A 21,515-nucleotide genomic window follows, 5' to 3' on the forward strand; every position below is an offset into this window, starting at 1 on the left:
TAGGACCCTCTTATTGTTTCCCAAGGCAGGAGATTGCCTTGAATACCTCTCTTGGACCTACATTCACTGGCCCAGTGGCAACCCTTGCCACATCTATTACACACCCCTGAAAGTCTGGGCCTTCTTTTTTATTTATATTTAGAAAAATCACTGTCCTCAGATATGCTCTGTTCACAATTTTGTTTCCTATGTTCACATTTCCCACAATTAAAACATTTGGCAAAAAAAAAAAACAAAAAAAAAAAAACATTTGGCATTTTAATATCAGAGACCTATAGCTATAGCTTGACTTATGGTACTAGCATGGTATATGTCAGAACCATTATCATTAGTATTCTTTCTTCATTTGTCTAAGGGCGGCATTTACTGCCTGTGCTTTCAGTGGTCTTATGACTTTTTTTACACTCTACACTTACATTTTCATATGCCAGAGTGTCTATCAACACCTATCTTGTGTCAGGGTCAGATACGGTTTTATTTACTGCTGAGATTAATCTTTGTATAAACACCAGTGAAGGGTTCTCCAGAACCTTGTGTAATTTTTGTAGATGACATGGACTTCTTTCCTGGTTCTTCAACTTTGTCCCAAGCTCTTTAAGCTGCAAAATGACACTGTTCTCTGACTGCATCTTCAAACTGAACAAACTGTTCTCATATATCAGCATACTGACCTTCACCTACCAACTAGTCCCTCTCTATATTAACTCTTCTTGCTCCACTGTGCTGTTTCAAATTTCTGGCTTCTTCTCGTCACCATGATATCCACTGCAAAATGAGGGCCAACCTCTAGTTACCAATTCCCTCCAGTCTTGGCGAATTACTCTATTTTGAGTAGCCCAATTACTTAAGTTTGTTTCACAGACGGTGAATGCATCATTGCCCTAGGTCCTTCATTTCTACAGGATGCCATCCTATTTCATCATGACCTTGTGGATTAACCCCACTAGGAGGCACATGCTGTATACGTACTAGAAATGCTGTTGGTGATTTTTTTGACCAAGGGCTGTCTGTCTTCCAAAGGTGCTGTGGGTTTCACCCTATCTCCTGAAAAAGGCTGTCTCAACTGACCATCCTCCTGCTTTTCCATTTCGTTGACTTTACTGGCCACTGACACAGTTCCTTCTCCTTTTTCTACCTGGGGAAAACTCCCTCTCTCTGCACCAGTCACTGGGAATGAACCTATTTGTTCTCCTTTTTCTGTATTTGACATTTTTCTTCTGCTTTCTGATTCCCAAGCCACTCTAATTCCATCCTTTCCAGTAGCTCAGTCAGTCTTCTAATTCCATCTGCACTTTTTCCAGTTGCTCAGCCAGTCTTTTATATACAAAACAACTCAAAATGAGGAAAAACAGAGAAAAAAACGTTGCTAAAAACTATGGGGGATGTCTCAACAACCGCTTTAGGAAACACTCTTGTCAGCTTTGTGAAACAAAGTATCCATCCCCTCTTTTTTTTTTTCCTGCCGTTTGCTCTCTAGTACTTGAAATCAAGATTCCCATTCTATCTACACACAATGATGGCCACATGTTTTTTAATACTTCTTTTTCCTTCAAAATGCCTGACAGGGCACTGAATGTAGCTTTTTTAGTAAAATGTTGTTTTTTTAGGGTTTTTATATTTTATCTCTCCTAACAATATATTGACTAGCACAGCTCAGCTCCTGGCTCAACTGTCTCCAACTGTCTTCTCTTCTCACTCTCAATGTCTCTTATCTTTACTCTGCTCAATCTCTCTTCTTCTCTCTAGCCCTACTTAATCTTCTTTCTTCTTGCATCTACTGTCTTCTATGACCCTACTTTTCTGTCTCCTGGAACGTACTCCTGCCTACTCCTCCTACTCCTCTCTCTTCTCTCAGCCTCTGCTGGCTTTTTGTATTTGTTCCCAGAAGTCCAAGAGCCACTGACACTGAAAAGCATAGGGTCATTTAAAGGGCCAGGTACATAAAACACTTTAAAATACACAAACTAAACTTTACTGTGTAATTAACTACTCAAAACAAACAAACAGGCAGGAAAATATGGGTTGACACTGTAGCTAGGTAGAGACTAAGTGCAGCTTAGCCACCAGTACAAGAGGAGAACCAAACCCTCCAACTCAAGATTCATCTGCTTTAACTTAGCTTTCAGTGTTAGACTCAGAGGCTTGAACAACCATGCCTTTCTTTAAAAAAGGAGTGTATGTGGTACTACTGATGGAAGTCAAGCTGTGCTACATCCCTAACTCCCAAAGGAACTCTTAAAGACACTCCCCAAAAGGGAACAAATTAGAACCCAGAACCATATTCCAAGATCAGAGTTCAGCTTCCTACCTCTGCCATCTCTTTGACTTTCTGCTCATAGAATTCCTGCTCTTGCTGCACCGCTGGAAGGAGGGCCTGCTGGTCATAGGACCTACAGTGTCGACGCTTATTTTCCAGAAAGAACATCCTCTTTTCTATTTTTATGTTACCTAGAAGACATATAACAAAGTGAAATCACAGGAACAACTATTCACCAGGAATCCAAGCCAATCATTCTGTTTTCTAAAACCTAGCACCCCACCAGCCCTGTGTGACAGGACACTCTGGCTTCCCACAGCTCATATTACAGCTGCAGACTGCATGCTTCATGCTTAATCTGTGTAAGATTTTTGTCCAACTGACAGCGCTGCAGTGAGCATTAAGTCTATTACCCTTATAGGGACAGTGGCTTTACAGTTCTGAACTATTACAGATACAGCTAGAATGGCCTGTTTTGGTTTACTGTTCAATCTGCCAGTCAAGTATGTAATCAATTCTCACATCTCAAGAGCAGTGTTTGTCCATGATTAGCAACATTTCTTGTTAGTCCACACTGGAAATTCTTCACTGAATACATCTCCTGCTCTAATGTACCTAAGGAAGGAGGGAGCCAACAACTGCAGCTACTATCTATGAACTGTGATGTGCTGTCCCAACAGTCCTAGGTAGTCACTCTTGTGCTTGCAAGCACACATGGCGAGTATGCTGCGCCCTACTTCAGTGACCTCACAGAAAAGAAGGTACCAGACAACTTTACATGCTATCACCAACACTCAGTTTCCCAGTACCTTGTTCAAATTTGAAATCTATGAAAGAATATTGATTCATTTCTTTCCTCTTTTTCCGCTTTCCACTGGCTTCAGGTGACAGCTCCTGCCATTTTTTAATGGCATCAGAAAAGGCCTAAAAATTGAGAAAGGGGAGATTACCATCAATATAAAGAATAAATAAAATTTAAGGCAGTCCCTGAATATCATCTTCCTTACAGTGCCAACTCTGCCCAGCGTGACAACACCAAAATGCTTTCTAACAGGTTAAGAGGCAATACAAGGAAATGAAAGCTATCGATGCATGAGTACAAGCTAAGTTATTATGATACTTTGGTTCCACAGTGCAACCTACAGTCACTCTCTAGTTTCCACTAAGCTTCCTTCCCTTGCACACCAAGGTTCCTTACTGTATGCTACATATGGAATCCTTAAACCAACGTCCCTCTTTTCTTCCCAACCCCAGCTTCGTCATTTCTTAGACCTTTCCTATCAGAACTTACAAAGACCTCATTCCCCTTTCAGCTCTTAGCCCTAGCCTTCTTTACCTCTTGCTGGCCAAAGCAGCATCAGATGCTATTTCGCCGCTCACTCTTCCATGGGTGTGAACAAAACTCAGATGCTGTGCTTCCACCCAACTTCTACTCAGCCCACACGTTAACAAAGGGATAGCACATCCCTCCACAGGGTCCTCATCTCCCTGACCTCCCTGGCAGCATGCACGTGCTAATGCTCCCACCCACTCTTCCTCATTCCCCTGCTGGCCTACCCCATCAGAGTCTACCTGACAGACTCTAGATATCTCAATGCTGGTCTGCCTTCTGCAAACTGTTCTCTCTCAAAAATCCCATCCCCAGTCATTTCTCTAACTTTTTCAGTCCATTCAACCACCTAATAAACTGGCTGCCTCACAAACACTACTCATTAGAGTCGCATCTTATTCTTTGCTTGCAAGCCAGTTCTTTTTAGTTTTCCTCTCTCTAGCAGACAATGCTACTTTCTTCTATACCTCTGTTATGTCCTTACACATCCTGTATGTTTTTCTTACAGAGTACATATCAATCATTAAAGCATAATTTTTCGTTTGCTTCTCTATTTCAAGTAATTTTCTCTACCAGACTGTGAGCCTCTGCAGGACCAGGACGTTGCACAGGTTTACAGAGGAAAGGCTACACCAAGTCAAACTCAAAAAGGCTAGATTCGCAGACAGGGCAGTTTAGGAACTGAAGCTCTCTTCTTTGGCAATGCCACTTCATATAGGTTTGGAGAACCCTAAAGCCTGACTAAGGGCAACACCCATCATGCTACCTTTCTGCTCTCCGTTTGGTGTGGGATTTCCCATTTATTCTTTCAGGAATTTTTAAAGCCTCATGTGCACCAATCTTTTTTTTTCTTTTCTTTCTTTTTTTTTTTTTCTGAGACAGGGTTTCTCTGTGTCGACTTGGCTGTCCTGGACTTAATTGTAGACAAGGCTGGCCTCAAACTCAGAGATCTGCCTACTTTTGCCTTCCTGAGTCGTGCACCAATCTTAAAGTCATATCTTAGTATTCAGTTGAAAGAATATTATGATTCATCAACTCTGGACTGGAGATGACTTAGCAGTTAAGATCAATGGCTGCTTTAGCACAACTGGGTTTGATTTACCACACACACCTGGTGGCTCACAATTGTAACTATGGCTCCAGGGAATCTGACACCTTCTTCTGGCCTCCCCAGGCACGGGACAAGCATATGGTGCACAGACATATATGCAGGCAAAACACTGTTACACTTTCCCATCATAACTGCATTTTACAGGTGAGACCATTAAAGCAGAGGTGCTATTTGGAAGGTGAGCTTGGAGCTCCTGAATGGTGGTGCACAGGCTTGATGGCTCCTAAGAAGAGAGGAAAAAGGCTCCACACTGGAGCCCTACGGGGGCTGTTATTTCATTTACACACAGCAGTGGGAAAGTCCCACTTAAAATGAACATTCAGTACTTGTCAGAAGACCATGATCTTTTAAAATGTCATATATAAATTAAGGGAGTCTCCAAGTTTTCACTGTAACAGCTGTATTAGTAATCAGCACTTCTATTACAGTTAGTCAACTACCTAGTTCTGTGGACCAAACATACTCAGCCTGCAGTCTACGAATGCCTGTGTCTATGCACCTAGGCACACAGGTTGCTTTCCTGCCTCTTAGCTGTCTGCAGCATGGCTGAAGTGACAGCATCTTGCCACCAAGGCTCTGGTCTAGTGACCTTTTAGCTCTTCCAGCTCTCTTACTTGCTCTTAGAGCACACTGTGCCCCAAACAAACTAAAAGCTCTTTGGTAGGAGAGCTCTTTTTCTTTTTTCCTCCCTCCCTCCCTCTTCAACAGTGCTGGGGATAGAGCAAAGGGCCGTGTGCACCGTGGGTGTACAATGCCCCACTGAGCTCCATTCTCTCTCTCTCTCTCTCTCTCTCTCTCTCTCTCTCTCTCTCTCTCACTTTTTTAAAGAAATAATTTTTATTTTACATTCTTTAGTATGAAGGTGTCAGATCCCTTGGAACGGGTGTTACAGACAGTTGTAAGCTGCCATGTGGGTGCTGGGAATTGAAACAGAAAAGAGCTGCCATGTGGGTCCTTTGGAAGAGCAGACAGCACTCAACCACTGAGCCATTTCTCCTGAGCCGCATTCTTAACCCTACTTCATGTTCTACTGATACCCAGATCTTCAGGGTCAGCCTGGTTCATGTATACTAGAAAGTAAGAAATCAAAACACCTGCCTAGGAATGACAGGAGCTCAAAAATAATATTCTTTTACCTATTGCTTAATCTTTTTTTCCTGAATTTATTTACATGTATAAACTAAACACCCATTCATGTGATAGTTCTTCAGTCAGTCTGATAGGCTGTTTTTTCAAGAAAGGGTTTTTCTTTGTAGCCCTAGCTATCCTAGATGACCTTTGTAGACCATATCCCTGAACTCACAGCAATTCACCTGTCTCTTCTTCCCAAGTGCTGGGATTAAAGGCATGTGCCACCATGACCGGCTGTCTGGTAAAACATCTAAAATAAGGATCAAAGTTACCTAAGAGATACCTAGAAGACACACAGTGAGAGAGAGAGCGAGAGAGCGACCAAGATGGTTTGGTGGTGTGTACCTGTATGCCCAGCACTTGTGGCTGAAGGCTAATAAGGAAAGAGGATCCTGAACTTCAAGTTAGTAGACTACATTGCAAGTCTCTGTTGTATGTGTGTGTTGGGGCGGGGGAGAGCCAGTAAAATGGGCATGTTGATGCCTTGAAGACAAAGGAACAGGAAGAGACTTGAGTCTGGTAGAGGATGAGTAAAGGTGGGGCCAAAATGAGGGTAGAGGATGTTAACTCAGAACATGGCTGCTCTGGCAAGAGATCATATCCAAAGGCCTTCTAGCTCTGTATGATCCAGCTGGAATAAAAACATGCCTTTAATTCAGGAGACAGAGGCAAGCAGATCTGAGTTCAAGGCCAGCCTGGTACACAGCAAGTTTCAAGTAAAAAGAAAATTAAAAACAAAACAAAACAAAACAAAAAAAAGGTTAGGTCCAGGTCCAGGTGTGGTGGTACATGCCTTTAATCTCAGTGATGGTAAATTAGTTTGTACAAGAAAGCATCCATGTTTGAAGGTGATGTCTAATTGACTGGGAGAAAAAGTGACAAATCAGAGAAGATTTGACAGAATAGGATACAGTCAACTCTCATGAAAAAAAGAGAGGAAAGAGAAGCTACTTAAGGGGCAATGCAGACAGAAAGAGAAGGCAGTTTTACTTGGGACAGTAATGGAGAGACAGGTTGCAAAGAGAGAACTCAGGTGAAGACTGATTAATGAGTCAGGAGATTACAGCAGATTGTTGGAGTTAGTTTGAGGCCAAGCAGAGCGATTCAGGGGCCGAGAAAAAAATCAAGATTGACTAAGTCAGCTGGGAGAGGAGTTCCAGCCAGCTCAGAGCTTAGTAAGAACAAAAAAGGGTGACCTTATTCACCAGTAAGTCTCAGAGACTGAAAACATTCCAGGCATAGGTTAGGTTGTTTGGAGGCTAGAAGTTTCCAGGACTAGGCCTAGGTTAGCAAAGGGAGGTGTAATGTCTCCAAGACAACAACTGAAAGCAGGCGAATATAAGTTCCTTTTACAGATGACTGTTAAATCCACATGACAGGAGAAATCTAGGAAGTAGACACCTGGAGAGAGACCAAGTGAGAAAACAGATTAAAAGTTGACCTGCTCCATTAGAGGCTTTAAATGTTCCTTTGATATTCCTAGTGCACGAGCTAGGGCAGATAGTCTTATTTACCGTAGAATAACTGAGAAAAAAAGCTCAACAGGAAAAAGGAAATCAATTTTCAAGCTGGTGAAACTCACAGGCCTGAGCATGCAAACCAAGACAGCCAGTCATGGTCAATCTTGGTTCAATCTGAAATCAACTCAAAGGAAAGCCTCTGGGCAGATATGTAAGGACTGAGAAAAGACACTTCCATACACACAGTGGATAGCACCTTCCAGCAATGGTCCAGACATAGAGAGGCCCAAGGAAAAAGCTACTGCTTTTTGCCTTCTTACTTCTGCAACTTTCTGAAGAGTGTATCTAGCCTGCTGCTGCCACCACCACTGCCACCCTTAATTCTTAACTACAAAAACCCCCTGAAAACTCAAGAAAGAAAACAGAGTAAAGAGTACATTATTTGTCTTAGTAGCAAATATATTCATTCCCAAAGTCAAAAGAAAAAAAATCCTAAAAACAGAGATTTACCAAAAAATATGTGCATCAAAAATGGCATGTGAGCAAGGTTTCCCAGAGTTTCAAAGGCAGTGGCAGGGGGATGTTTGAGGTCAGCCTGGTCTACAAGCAAATTTCAGGACAACCAGAGCTACAAAGTGAGACCTTCTTCCCCCAAAGTAAGCAGGGTGAGGTGGTACACTACTTTAATTCTAGCATTTGGGATATAGAAGCAGGGGAATCTCAAGACCAGTCGATCTGTACAAGTTCCAGGCTACACAGTAAGACTCTCTCCCCCGACTCCACAAAAAAGATGTTGCATTTAACAATATTTGATTTCTTAAAAAATACTTACTTTTATGTAAGTATTTTGTGTATGTTATGAATGTAGTGACCTCGGAGGCCAGAAGAGGGTGTCAAGAGCCACTGGACTTGAACTACCAATGGGCAGTAACTTGCTTACTGAAACTACATGAGCTAGGTACCAGCTAGGTACAGCTTTACCCTATTATCCAGTTCTTCTAATGGATGTATAAGAGATCCTTTTTGTACTGCAAGAAACTGAAGCTCAGTGTGTACCAGATATTTGCTCAAATCTCAGATCAGTAAGCAGCAGAATGTTTGAATTCAGGAGGAAAAAAAGAATCACCTCTAAGTTTCATCATATTCAAGATCTAAAAATGTAGGAAAAAATGCAGGGGACACATGGACCAGCTGTTGACATCTGGAGGTACAGATGACAAAAATCCAGACTCTTGAAACTTATAGAATAAATAACTATTTTTCTTCAACAAACAAGCTTTAAGAAATAAATAAAGGAGGAAGGAGCCATGAGAACCTATAGATAAAAGACTTAATCCAGGCCCCCAGCTTTCTACAGTGTAAGTATCATCCCACAGGGTCTTGTCAATGTTTGGGACCTCCTGCTTCTAAGTAGCACTTCTGCTCACCACGCAGTGCTCCCTCATCAACCGCTACTTCCCTGACAAACTCTGAAGCTCTCTGCTACCACAAGTCCCATCTCTGTATTCTATACCTCTTCTGCTTCTGCACAAGAATCGAGGAATGACCCCAGAAGGAAGCCTAAGGGTGTACCTTTCGGGTGATTGCATAGTGTCCTTTGAGCTCATGTAGGGCCCACTTGATGTCCTGGCTGCTGAGCATCTTGAAATCAGCCATCAAGAGGTCAGCAGCTTGGATGAAGCAGCGCTGGTCAAGTGGAGTCAGTTTGGAATAGTCAAAAAAATCTATTTTAGGCAACTGAAATGAGACAAAAAGCATAAAGTTAGAGATGAGATAGCACATTCCTCCACACAAGGAGGATGACAACAGGCTGGATAGAAGGCGCAACAGTTAAAAACATTTGCTGTTCTTCCAGAGGAGCTAGGTTTGATTCCCAGGACACACATCAGGCAATTCATAGCTACCTGTAACCCCAATTTCAGGGAAGTCAATGCTCCGTTTGGTCCCCATGGTACCTGCATGCACACCATGGTGCACAGAAACACACTCAGTCCCGACCCCCAAAAATAACAGACAAGACGGACAGTGGTGGTGTTCCCTGTAAGCCCAGCACTCAGGAGGTAGAGGAAGGAAAGTCTCTGTGAGTTTGAGGCCAGCCTGGTCTACAGAGCTAGTTCAAGGATAGCCAAGGCTACACAGAGAAACCCTGTCTTAAAACAAACAAACAAACAAAAACTCACAATAAATAAATCTTTAAAAAAAGTATATATTACAGGAAAGAATCTTGTTTGTCCTCATAATTACTCCATAAAGGGACCAGACTGAAATAAAAAGGAAGAAATGGTACAAGTCTATAATTCTGGTGCTATAGAAGACTAAGGGGGTGGTCGTGGTGATGTTCAGTGCAAGGCCAGCAGAAGTCACACATTAAAAAAATCATGGGGGGGGGTTGTGTCACACAACATACTCAACATTAGTTTATATCACAATTATTGACTAATAATTAGTTTTGAAGCTTTTGACAGTTTGATATGGGATTTGGCTAAATCGGTTAAACGCACATCCTATAAGAATGGCTACCTGCATGCTAAAATATTTTCAGGGAAGTGCAGTAATTGTTTTGGAGCTTAGGATGAAAGTATTCTAATAAACAGCAATAGATGACAGATTCAATACCTTAGCTATGAGAAAATTTTAATAGTACTAGTGGTAGGTATACCAACAACCGATAGGAAGGATTTCAATTTTTATATACATTCACAATTATAAAACATTAAGAAAAACTCTTAGAACAGCAAAAAGAATCTTGACTAGTTCTTTCCCCTTTTGAGGAACTTGCTCTGTAAGATTACAGGCGCAGGATTTGCGTAATTATTTTTGTTTGTTTGTTTTTGTTTTTCGAGACAGAGTTTCTGAGTGTAGCCCTGGCTGTCCTGGAACTTACTCTGTAGACCAGGCTGGCCTCAAAATCAGAGATTCCTCTACCACTGCCTCCCAACTGCTGGGACTAAAGCTGTGTGCCACCATACCTGGCACTTAATTCTTTATGGGAATAAGATAGAAGTAGTAAAGAGAGAAAAGAGTCCAGGGAGTTCTGCAAACATTCTGAAATCCTATTTTCCCTGCTTGCCTTTAAAGCCCTGTTCGAATAGTACTTTGTTGCCTTCAGGATGGTAAAGAAGGCAGCAGTAAGAGCAGATCAGGTACAAGCCCAGCAAAACCACAAGGGATACTTGCCTTTATGTCATCTTGGCTGGCAAGCAGGCTGCTGCTGGGGTGGATAATCATTCGGTCTTCTCTCTTTGGATAATCTGGGTTTTCCAGAAGAAAATTACAAAGTCTGCAAAAAACCCCACATAATGTTACTTTCACAGTACTTTCTAAATCCCATACTTGTCCACTGAATCATATAAAACGGTTAAAAAAATTTCTCTAGAGACACAGGACAACTAAATTATCAAGGAATTAAGATGTACCAGTGGGGGCACACTCCTGTAACCCCTACCTCAGATGGTTGAGGCTGGGAGATCTCACATTTGGGCACTGCTTCATCTTGGGGGGGGGGGAAGAATTAAGATGCAGTACCTCAGAACAACTAAGGACAGCAGGTCTCTGTTTTCATTTCATGGATGTGGTGGGACACACGTATGATACCAGCTCTCAGGAGGCAGAGGAGTCTTAGCTCTAAATCAGCTGAGCTGCACAGCAAGACTCTAGCCCAAACAAAACCAAACCAAAGAGCACACTGACAAATGCAGACTCCTCTGAGTTCAACTCCCAAGAGGAAGTCACTGAAAGGAGTAACACTTAAACTGCATGGAACAAGAGAACATTGAAGGAAAAGTAGCTACTCTTCAAGAAAACTATGAGCATATAAATGGGAATAAGTGTGTATTTGCACTCATAATCAAACACATTTGCTAGGAGGTTTGGTTGCTGAGCAAATAATGAACTGAGATGACAATGCTCTTTGCAAGCCTGTGGTAAAGAAGCTTCTAGGCATGGGAATCAGGCTCAGCTCATTAGTTAACTCCAAGACTCAGGACAGATTCTCTTCATAACAAACCCATGAGGCTTTCTCTAGTCACTGGTCAATATACTTGCCTACATCAGTGTTGAAATACTTCAAAGCTAAGATGAGGTAGCACAAGCAAACCCACAATGACACATCAGTGTGAAGACTCAATCAAAGCCAACAGTCTAGGCTCTTCACCCAGTAACCAAGCCAAATCAGAAGGCTGGACAGAGGACAGACAGCACAGTAGTCAGTGCTGAGGCTGGCCTGGGTGGGGCTCAACAGCACAGTGGCAGCTCATAGCAAATTACGATTTTTCTCTGTGTTTTCTCCTTCCCTTGCTTGGGCAGATTTGTAGAATGACTTCTTCCTTTCAACACTCTCACCCAGTTCCTTTCTTGTCCAATGTCAGTACTGTGGCCCTAACAGCATGATCTATGTGGCCAGAAGAGAACAGAGAAAAGGTGTCCCTTTTTAGGCTCCTCTTCTCACCTGGGTGGCAGTGAGAAGACCTACAAGGGGTATCATATGTTGGGAACAATGAGAAGTCAGGTACAGTGGCATACATTGTAAATCCCAGCACTCAGGTGGGAGAGGGAGCTGAGCTCCAAGCTGGCCAAGGCTACATGGTAAGACCCTGTCCCGAAAAACAAATCAAAGAACAGGATCATTTAAAAAGTGTGAGAACTAGCTGCATGTATCTCTTCAAAGTCTGGCTCAGGGCCTTTCCTCTGCCAGTCTGTTCAGTCAGAAAAGCACTGCTGTATGATTTCATGGATATGATATGCCTAGAATAATCAAATTCCCTGAGACTAAAAGTATGGTAAGCTTCAGAGATGGGAGAGGGGATGAGGAAGGTAAGTGTTTGATGGGTAGCGTCAGTTTGAGAAGATGACACAACTTATGGAGATTAACAGTTGAGAGGGCTACACAATAACGATAAATGTGTTTAATGACAGTCAAGTGTATGCTTCAAAATGGCCAGAATGTAATCCTATTTCATCATCAAAGAGAGAGAGAAAGGGAGTGTGGTGGTTTGAACAGGCATTGGCCCCATACACTCATGTGTTTGAATGCGTGGCCCATAAGTAGTGACCTTATTAGAAGCTTCTGTCTGGTTGGAGGTACGGCTTTGCTGGAAGAAGCTTGTCACTGTGGGGCAGGCATTGTGGTCTCTGATGCTCACGTTCTGCCCAGTGTGTACACACAGTGTCCTTGCTTTGTGTGGATCAGGATGAAGAACTCTCAGCTCTAGCACCATATCTGCCCGCAGGCTGCCACGCTTCCCGCCATCATAATAGAATAAACCTCGGAAACTATAAGCCAGCCCCAATTAAGTGGTTTTCTTTGTAAGAAGTCTCTTTAGATCAGTGAAACCCCAAGACAGAGAGAGAGAGAGAGAGAGAGAGAGAGAGAGAGAGAGAGAGAGAGGAAGCATGGTAGAATACTTACACATTCAAGTCATAGTAATTCTTCAAATGAATTATCTCTTCAACATAGCCATTTGCTACATCTGGAAATCTTGCTTCCTAGAAAGGAGTAAATATTATTTATATATTGTTCCTTTGAATGGTTTTGGAAGGCAATAAAAATAAATGGCATAACGTATATAAAATGCCTGTAGACCAGAAAAATGGCTCTAACGCAACTCTGACTGGCTTAAAAATCAGCCCCTACCACTGGGCAGTGGTGGTGCATGCCTGTAATCCCAGCACTCAGGAGTTAGAGGCAGGTCGATTTCTTTGATTTCAAAGCCAGGTTGATCTACCGAATGAGTTCCAGGACAGCCAAAGCTACACATAGAGAAACCCTGTCTCGAAAAAAAAAAAAAAAAAAAAAACAAAAAAACCCAAAAAACATAAAGGGGGGGTGGTGGTGGTTCAGAGCTACTGTTAAGCGCACTGGCTTCCAGAGGAGCCAGTTTCAATTCTTGGCACCCATGTAGCAGCTCACAACTGCTTGTAACTCCAGTTCTGGAGGATCTGACAACCTCACACAGATATACACGTAGGCAAAACACCAGTGTACAAAAATAAAATAAATAATTTTATAAAATCAGCCCCTAGCTCTCAGATTAGAGGGTAAAGATGAGGCCTAGAAAAGCCTTAGAGTCATCTATCCTCTGTCTCATTTTATAGTTTATTCTCCATTCTTCCAACAAATACTAAGTATGCAGGACAGGGATAATAAAGGTACAGTCCCCATTCCTGCTTTCAAGCTCACACCAGTGAATTAGGATTACAAGACTCAGGGAAAGCTGATCTCAGAAAACAAAGGCCTGCTCTCTGCTGCAGGTATCCTACAGAATCATGGCTATTAAAATGACTGATGCCCTGGAAACACAATGCTACTTTATTCAGTTGTCAGAGATTTATAATGCCCACAGGAGATAGTGGCGGCTGATGGCCCTGATCTAGGAGATCCAATAAATAGTGAAGTAAGGCCTTTGAAAAACAGGAGTTTAAAGGAATGCCAGCACCAGGCACCACGATGGTAGCACCAAAAACACTTCCTGACAGTAGACTGAAGTCTGGGTTTTAGGTTGTAGAGATATTTGAATTCCTTTCTTTCAGCCTACATATGCACTTCTGATGAAAATAAAGTTTATGCACAGCATTTCTTTGTTTACTGCAATGTCAGAAAACATAGTATAACATCAGTATTAACAGTACAGTACTATTTAAGTGTCATAATAAAAAGAAATAAACTTACTGTTTCTTTCACTAACAGTGCAATGAGTTCCTTATCCACTCCAGCAGCTTCTTGTCCCCACATGTTTTCCAGGCTGGCCTCCTGAGATGCTGGCAGGGGGAAGGCTGGCCCAGGGTCTTCATCAATTGCCAACTGCTGATCTTCAAGTTCTCCTAGAGGATGGGCTGGCTGTGGAGAAGCAGGGCCTGGAATACCCTCCTGCTGGGGTTCCGGCCTTGGAAAAGCTGGCTCTGGGAAATCATGACGGAAGAACATTGGGCCCATTTCTGATTCAGAATGTCGCTCTTGAGGCACAACCTGGTTTGTTCTCTCCTGAGGCTGTGAATTCAGAGCCTGGAAGTAAGGATGGTCAAGCCAGCACTCCTCTTCTATCACCTGGTCATCTGAGGGAGCGGACTCTCCAGGATTTGATAAGAGATCTGTTTCTGAGTCTTCAGATGATTGGTTCTGAACTTCCAAAGGCTCACTTTCTGGGAAAAGAAGGTCATTTTCTCCCAATATAATGACTTTCTGCTCCAATCTGGGGTTGACAACGTTGTTTGTTGCCTGCTTATTGCTTGGCCCAGGTTTGGCTTCTTCTTTTTTGCCACTCCCAAGATCCAGAAATTCACCATAGTCATCCTCAGAATCATCCTGCGCCCCAGAACCAAACAATGAGTTGTTACAAAAGGAAAAATAGTTGTGGATATTTGCTTCAAAGTGTGCTCTAGATTTTCTAGGCCTTTCTTCTCCCAATCTGTTCAGATCTTGCCACTGGGCAGCTGGTTTGATGAGATTGGGTCGGGATGTCTGAGGTTTATGTGTCTAAGAAGAAAATAAAATTTTAATAATAAAAATTCAATTTTCTTCCTGTATCTATGTCTGCTTCTGGACTTATACTGAAAGGACAGGAAAGAAACAAAACCAAAAGCATCCCCTGAGAAAAAAAACACTATCACATCTTTTTTTTTTTTTTTTTTTTTTTTTTTTTGAGGTAGGGAAGGGTCTCACTATGTACTCCTGGCTGGCCTGGAACTCATAAAGATCCACCTGCCTCTGTCTTCTAGGCACCGGGATTAAGGGCCTCATCATCATGAACAGCGTTCACATTTCTTTTAATACAGAAAACTGATCGTGCTACAGTATATGTAGGACTCAAAGTAGAGGCTGGGGGGACAGCTCGCCCCAGTGGTTAAAGTGTTTGGCATGTAAGCACAAGGACCCGAGTTTAATGCCCAGTCCAGATAAAATGCTGGCTGGGGCAGTACATGTGTGTGAACCCAATGTCAAGGAGGCAGAGACACGCGGATTGTAATAGCCTAACCAGCCAGTCTAGCCAGAGTGGGGAGTTCTAGGTTCACTGACAAGACACTGCCTCAAAAAACTTAGGTGGAGAACAAGAGAGGAAGCCAGTAACCCCCTAAAGTTTCCATATGTACACATAAGTGAACGGACTTTCACAGGCGTCCACATATTCGTAACACAGACACAGGCACACACAGAGACAGTATTCAATTAAGTTTCTAAGTGATTCAGCAACTCTACTTCTTGTATATGCAAACAAATAAAAGTATATAGTCACACATAAACCTTTACATGAATATTTACAGCAGAACTGCACACTTCATGATAGGAAAAATACAATTGAAAAGACCATCATCTGTTGTGTATATAAACAGGATATCTCAATTTATACTAAAACCATTTGCATAATCTACAAGCATGCATAGTATGTTTGCAGCCATGAAGTTGTAATGTGATGTAATTAAGAGGATAAACATGCAGTTAGGAATGGTGGCTCATGCTTTTAGTCCCAGCACTGGGGTGGGGCGGGATGGGGGGGCAGAGGCAGACAGAGTTGGAGGCCAACCTGGTCTACAAAGTGGGTTCTAGGACAGCCAAGGATACTCAGAAAAACTGTCTCAACAAAATAAAACAAAACAAAGAAACAAATGACTAAAGTAGTAAAGGAACCACATAATAAAACTATGCCATACATGATAAAGCAGAAGAGAACTACTAAATACCAATAAAAAAATCCATGCCTGAGAAAAACAAAAGCAAGCCCCACTAGGTAAATTTCAGAGCTGTTTCTTCGGTAAAGAAAATGAATAAAACCAAGAGAATGAGTTACAAAGATGGCTCCACTGTTAAAGAGTACTTGCTGCTCTTCCAAAAGACCCGTTTGGTTCTCAGAGGCAACCAACCTCTGGCAGTTTACAAATGCCTGTCCCTCCAACTCCAATGACTCTGATGCCCTCTTTTGGCCAAGGGCAATTCATTCACATGTGGCATTCATTCTCACAGAAAGACACATAAAAATAAATTTTTTTAAAGATTTATTATTTATTATTTATACAGTACTCTTCCGTATGCCTACACACTAGAAGAGGGCACCAGATCCCATTATAGATGGTTGTGAGCCACCATGTGGTTGCTGGGAATTGAACTCAGGACCTTTGGAAGAGCAGATAGTGCTCTTAACCTCTGAGCCATTTTTCCAGGCCCCATAAAAATAAATTTTAAGAAAAATTATTAAAAAGAAGGAAGGGAAAACAATAGTTAAACTTATCAAATCAAGAAAACAGGAGAAATGCCCAGTGTGGTAGTACATTCTTAATCCCAGCATTCAACTCAGGAGAGAGGTAGGAGAGTCTATGTAATTTCCAGATCAGCCGGACCATATGATGAGACCAGACCCAGAAAGAAAAGAAAGAACGAACGAACGAAAAAAGAAAGAAAGAAAGAAAGAAAGAAAGAAAGAAAGAAAGAAAAATGGAGACACAAATACTCAAAATAGAAAAAGAAACTAGAAAAACTATAATAAAAGTAAAAAGGACAGGCTTTAAACTGTTTTCTATTTATATATTCCAAACCATAAATAAAGCCAGCATCAAGTTCATAAAAATGTCAAAAATAGCATATGTGGTGCTAGAGACACTTGAGAACTATAAAGGAATTAAGTTCTATATAATAGGCACATCATATATAATACTATATGATAATTTATAATATAATATATATATAATAATTGCCAAGTAAGAGCAATAAAGTACTAACAGAGATAGGTAGGACATAGAAACACACCACATACAGCTCTACAGCTAAGGGCAGAAGAGACAGATGCGAACGGGCTGTTCTCATTAGAGGCAGCTTGAAAACACTCACTTCTGTCAGGATGACATCATCATCCAGGTCGTCTTCATGTTGCTCAGTAGCTGGGGTAACCAGCATTGGAATTCCTTCCTCATCAGAGGAGTCAGATATGGTGATGGGTCCATCTCTGACACCTATCCATTCTACAGGGAGGTAGAAAATATGATCACTGCAGGGTCAGCACAAGCACATTCTGTCCCTACATTCACCACTGACCAAGCCACAGCCACATTCAAGGCTACTAACAGTTAACTTAGCAACTCAAGTGTACAGGTTCAAGTAACAAGAACTGTTTCCATGTTGATTTTTGCCAATGACACTGAGAAATGCCAGACAGAACGTTCAAAATGTATCAACTTTTTCTTATGTTCAGTAGGAGAAATCGGAAGGGTTTTCGCTTTTTTTGGTTTTGTTTTATGACAGGGTCTTATGCGATACTCATGGCTGGCTAGCGGGCTGGCTTGGTACTATGCAGACCAGACTAGTCTCAAATTCCTGGTAATCCTCCACCTCACCCTTCTGAGTACTAGGAATACAGGCTTTTAATGTGTTCATAACAATCTTTTTAGTTGGGTGCATTGGTGCGTGCCTGAGACCATAGCACTTAGGAAGATCAGTTCAAGGCCATTCTCTAGGCATAGAAAGTTATAGAAGCCAGCCTGAAGGACCGAGATTTTGTCTCATAAAAACAAATATAAAACCAACTCTCCTGAATGAATTATGTCCTCAGGAAACTGCAAATTTCTTTTTTTCATATACGAAATTGTTTTTTTACACTATCATAGAACTGCCCGTTTCTTTAGACTCCCATGTTTATTCCTCATAGAAATGAAAGACTTTCATTAATTTAAACATCTGAAAGAATTATCACTCAAAAATAGTAATATATTCAATTAAGATTTAAAAATCAGCTTACTTTACATGTAAACTTTAACCAAGCATTTCTATTTTAATCAAACACTTACTTAGCATCTACCAAGCAATCATCTGGCATCTGTGACGGGACAATTTAACTTGCCTCCTCTCTTTAAGTGGAACCACAGCTGGTTAAATCCAAACACCCAGTTCTGCAGGTGAAGAGGGCTGACAACAGTTGTTCCTGGGCGTGTGCGGCGGACCCATCCCTGGAGACTGCTTTCCATATTGGCCATCCTCAATTATTACTCTCCACCTTTTTTTCTGACAGTCATTCACTAAACCTGGAACTCTAGACTCAGCCACACTGAATGGCAGGGAGATCTTGGGATCCCTCCTGTCTCTGAATCCCAGGACTAGGAATACAGATAAACTGTGCCTGGCCTTTTTTTTTTTTTTTTTTTAAATAAATCTTTGTGGTACATATTAACACATGAGTTTGTGTGTGAGTGACAACAGGGCTCAGAAATTATGACACAGAACAGCACGAAAAGTTGTTAGTTCTTGCTTTCCACCTTGTCCAAGATCTCTTTCTTTGCCTGGGTATACCAGACTAGCTGGCTTGCAAGGCTCTGGACATTCTCCCATCCTGCTGTAGAACCACCAGGACTGCCAGGGAAAGGACAATGCAGCCAGTCCTGAAGGGATCTGATAAGCTAGGGTCAGATAGAGAGGGGCAGGAGGAGATGAGGGAGGGAGGGTGGGATTGGGAAGAGGATGATGAGAGATACACTATCACCCTTGGCTTTCTGTGAATTCAGGAAGGGGCGGGGAAACCAAACTCGGATTTGCTCAACAGGCAATTTTGCTCTCTGAGCCATCTTTCCAGGACTTTGTGCACAATAGGAAAGTGCACCATCACGGAGCTATATCCCTAGCCCTCACTTTTTCCTTTTAGACTGTACACTGTAGCTACAGGAACTTACTGTACAGTCTAAGCAAGCAAACACTACAAAGAAAAAAAAAGGGGTTAGCTCCATGAACTGTCACCATCTTGACAGACTCAGGGAATATTTGTCGCCCACTGGCAGCCTTCTTTGCCTGTTCCCATCACTGCTCTCTCTTCTCAAAGGCTTCGAGCTCTACAGATTAGCTTTGGGGCTGTAGGTAGGAACTCTTCTGTGTCTGGCTCCCTGCAAATCACATGATTGGATACACCCATGTTGCTATGATGACAGTTCTATTTGTTTCATGTGAATCTGCTCTGTGAATATATAAGTAATTCGTTCCTCCCTTGATGGGCATGTGAGTTGGTGCTAATATGAGCTATTTTGGATGTCATATACATGCTTTGGTGTGCTCATTTCAGTTGGGAACACTCTAGGAATGGAAATGCTGAGTCACGGTAAACATATGTTCAATCTTAGGAGACAAACTGTACTGCTAAGCTGATGCAACAGAAACACATGGTCTGCAAGGCAGTACTAACTATTTGGACCTGAATATTTGTTGATCCCTGACTTGGACTCAGCTCTACTTGATATATAACACATGCACTTTGAGGCCTCGTTTTCTTTAAAAACATGGATTTCCACTATGATGGGTTAGCCTGAAATATTTTTTTTCTTTTCAAGACAAGGTTTCTCTGTGTAGCCCTGGCTGTCCTCGAACTCACAGAGATCCACCTGCCTCCGCCTCCCTGAGTGCTGGGATTATAGGCATGTGCCACCAAGCCCAGCTAACAATCTTCTAATAAGAACTTGTGGGGCTGGAAAGAAGGCTTAGTGATTAAGAACATTGGCAACTCAACCAGAGGTGCTGAGTTCAAGTCCTAGCACTCATAGGCTCACAACTATCTATAATGGCATTCAATGCTTTCTTCTGTTGTACATGCATGCAAAACACCCAATACATAAATAAATCTTAAAAACAACAATACCTAACTAGAATGTAGTTGTGAGGGATAATAATGAATCTAAACTACTAGTGATATAAATAATGCAAATAATATAAACGCAATATAAAAGGCCACTTTGCAAACTCTTCTAACATATGTAATACTTCTTTCCACATTTCTCTTACTCTATAAGTTGGTGCATATTCCATCCAATAAAAACTATTCCTGTCCTCTGAAGATGACCTCTTTATCTTTGTACCTGTTTCTCTCCTTTGCACTTATATAATGTGTGATGCGGTTTAATAAAAATGAATCATTTTTAAATGAATAAGCCATTAATGATTGAGTTATATGTCACCCTTGTTTTCCTAAGTGATTTGTGTCATGCTTAGAAGACTAATAAATGGCCTTTGTCCTAAAAGACAAAAAAAAAAAAAAAAAAAAAACAAAACAACAATACCTTGTAATTGATTTATGTCTTAATTCCAATATGCTGGGCAAAAGAATTATAGCCAAAAAAAAAAAAGTGTACTCTGGTTCCCTTTACAGGAAACTGAATAATGACACAAAGTAGATGAGTGGCCTCCTGCACTCCAGATGGAGTAAGGAGCTGCAAAGAAGCACAGAAGAGTCTTCAGAAGGTAGCAGAAATGCTCTGCTCACATTCTAAGGCTGTAAGTTCCTTTTTCAGAACTCTTAAGAAAAAAACATGAATTGCTGGACTCACAGAGTCTGAACCACCAACCAGAGATGCATCGACTGGACCTAAACTCCCTACACGTATGTAGCAGATGTGCAGCTTGCTGTCACATGGGTCCCTTAACAATGGAGTAGAAGCTGTCTCTGACTCTGCTGCCTGTCTTTGGATCCCTTTCCCCTAGCTGCCTTGTCTGCCCTCAGTGGGAGAGGATGCCAGTCCTGCTGTGACTTGAGGTGCCAGGGTGAGTTGATACCCCTTAGGGGGCTCCCTTCACTGAGGAGAGGGAAGAAATGGTGTGAGAGCAAGACTGGGAGGAGAGAAGGGAGGGGGCTGGGATCAGGCTGTAAAGTGATTAAATGAATAAAATTAAAAATAAATAAGCTGGGTTGGTGGCGCATGCCTGTAATCTCAGCACTCAGGAGGCAGATCACTGTGAGTTCAAGGCCAGCCTGTTCTACATAGTGAGTCCAGGACACCCAGAGCTACATAGAGAAACCCTGTCTCAAAAAGAGAGAGAGAGAGAGAGAGAGAGAGAGAGAGAGAGAGAGGAAGGAAGATGGAAGGAAGGAAGGAAGGAAGGAAGGAAGGAAGAAATCTGCCCAGTTCCAATATGTAAGGCATATTAAAATTCTAACAGGTAGCCAGGCCCAATGGCACACACTTGTAATCCCAGCACTTAGGGAGGCAGAGGTAGGCGGATTGCTTAAATTCAAGGCCAGCCTGGTCTACAAAGGAAGTCCAGGCCAGCCAAGGCTACATAGACCAGGCTGGCCTCAAACTGACACACATTCATCTGCATCTGCCTCCTGAACGCTAGGATTAAAAGCATATGCCACCACACCCAGCCTAGCAGTTGTTTTTGAAGGACACCAACTATATTTAAGGTCCAATTTTAAAATTCCAATATTAATTAAATATGCACATGCAAAAGTCAGAAATACGCATGTGTACAAATTTCAGCTAAGATTTCAA

The 21,515-nt window shown here is 41.9% G+C and overlaps 1 protein-coding gene across 4 annotated transcripts in view; it reads right to left on the minus strand.

The window, feature by feature from the left end:
* Rnf216 (ring finger protein 216) overlaps positions 1-21,515 on the minus strand; it is a 119,887-nt gene that overhangs the window by 83,956 nt on the left and 14,416 nt on the right. For 3 of the 4 annotated variants that reach the window (XM_060368066.1, XM_021652961.2, XM_021652962.2), the window contains exons 3-9: positions 17,104-17,234; positions 13,957-14,760; positions 12,697-12,773; positions 10,467-10,569; positions 8,862-9,026; positions 3,067-3,181; positions 2,309-2,448 (exon numbers count right to left, since the gene is read on the minus strand). In XM_060368066.1, the coding sequence (XP_060224049.1) occupies positions 2,309-2,448; positions 3,067-3,181; positions 8,862-9,026; positions 10,467-10,569; positions 12,697-12,773; positions 13,957-14,760; positions 17,104-17,234 (1,535 nt within the window). The remainder of the gene's footprint in view (positions 1-2,308; positions 2,449-3,066; positions 3,182-8,861; positions 9,027-10,466; positions 10,570-12,696; positions 12,774-13,956; positions 14,761-17,103; positions 17,235-21,515) is intronic. The other variant, XM_021652963.2, reaches the window with a different exon arrangement.

Source organism: Meriones unguiculatus, chromosome 15, assembly GCF_030254825.1.
Source record: "Meriones unguiculatus strain TT.TT164.6M chromosome 15, Bangor_MerUng_6.1, whole genome shotgun sequence".
NCBI lineage: Eukaryota > Metazoa > Chordata > Mammalia > Rodentia > Muridae > Meriones > Meriones unguiculatus.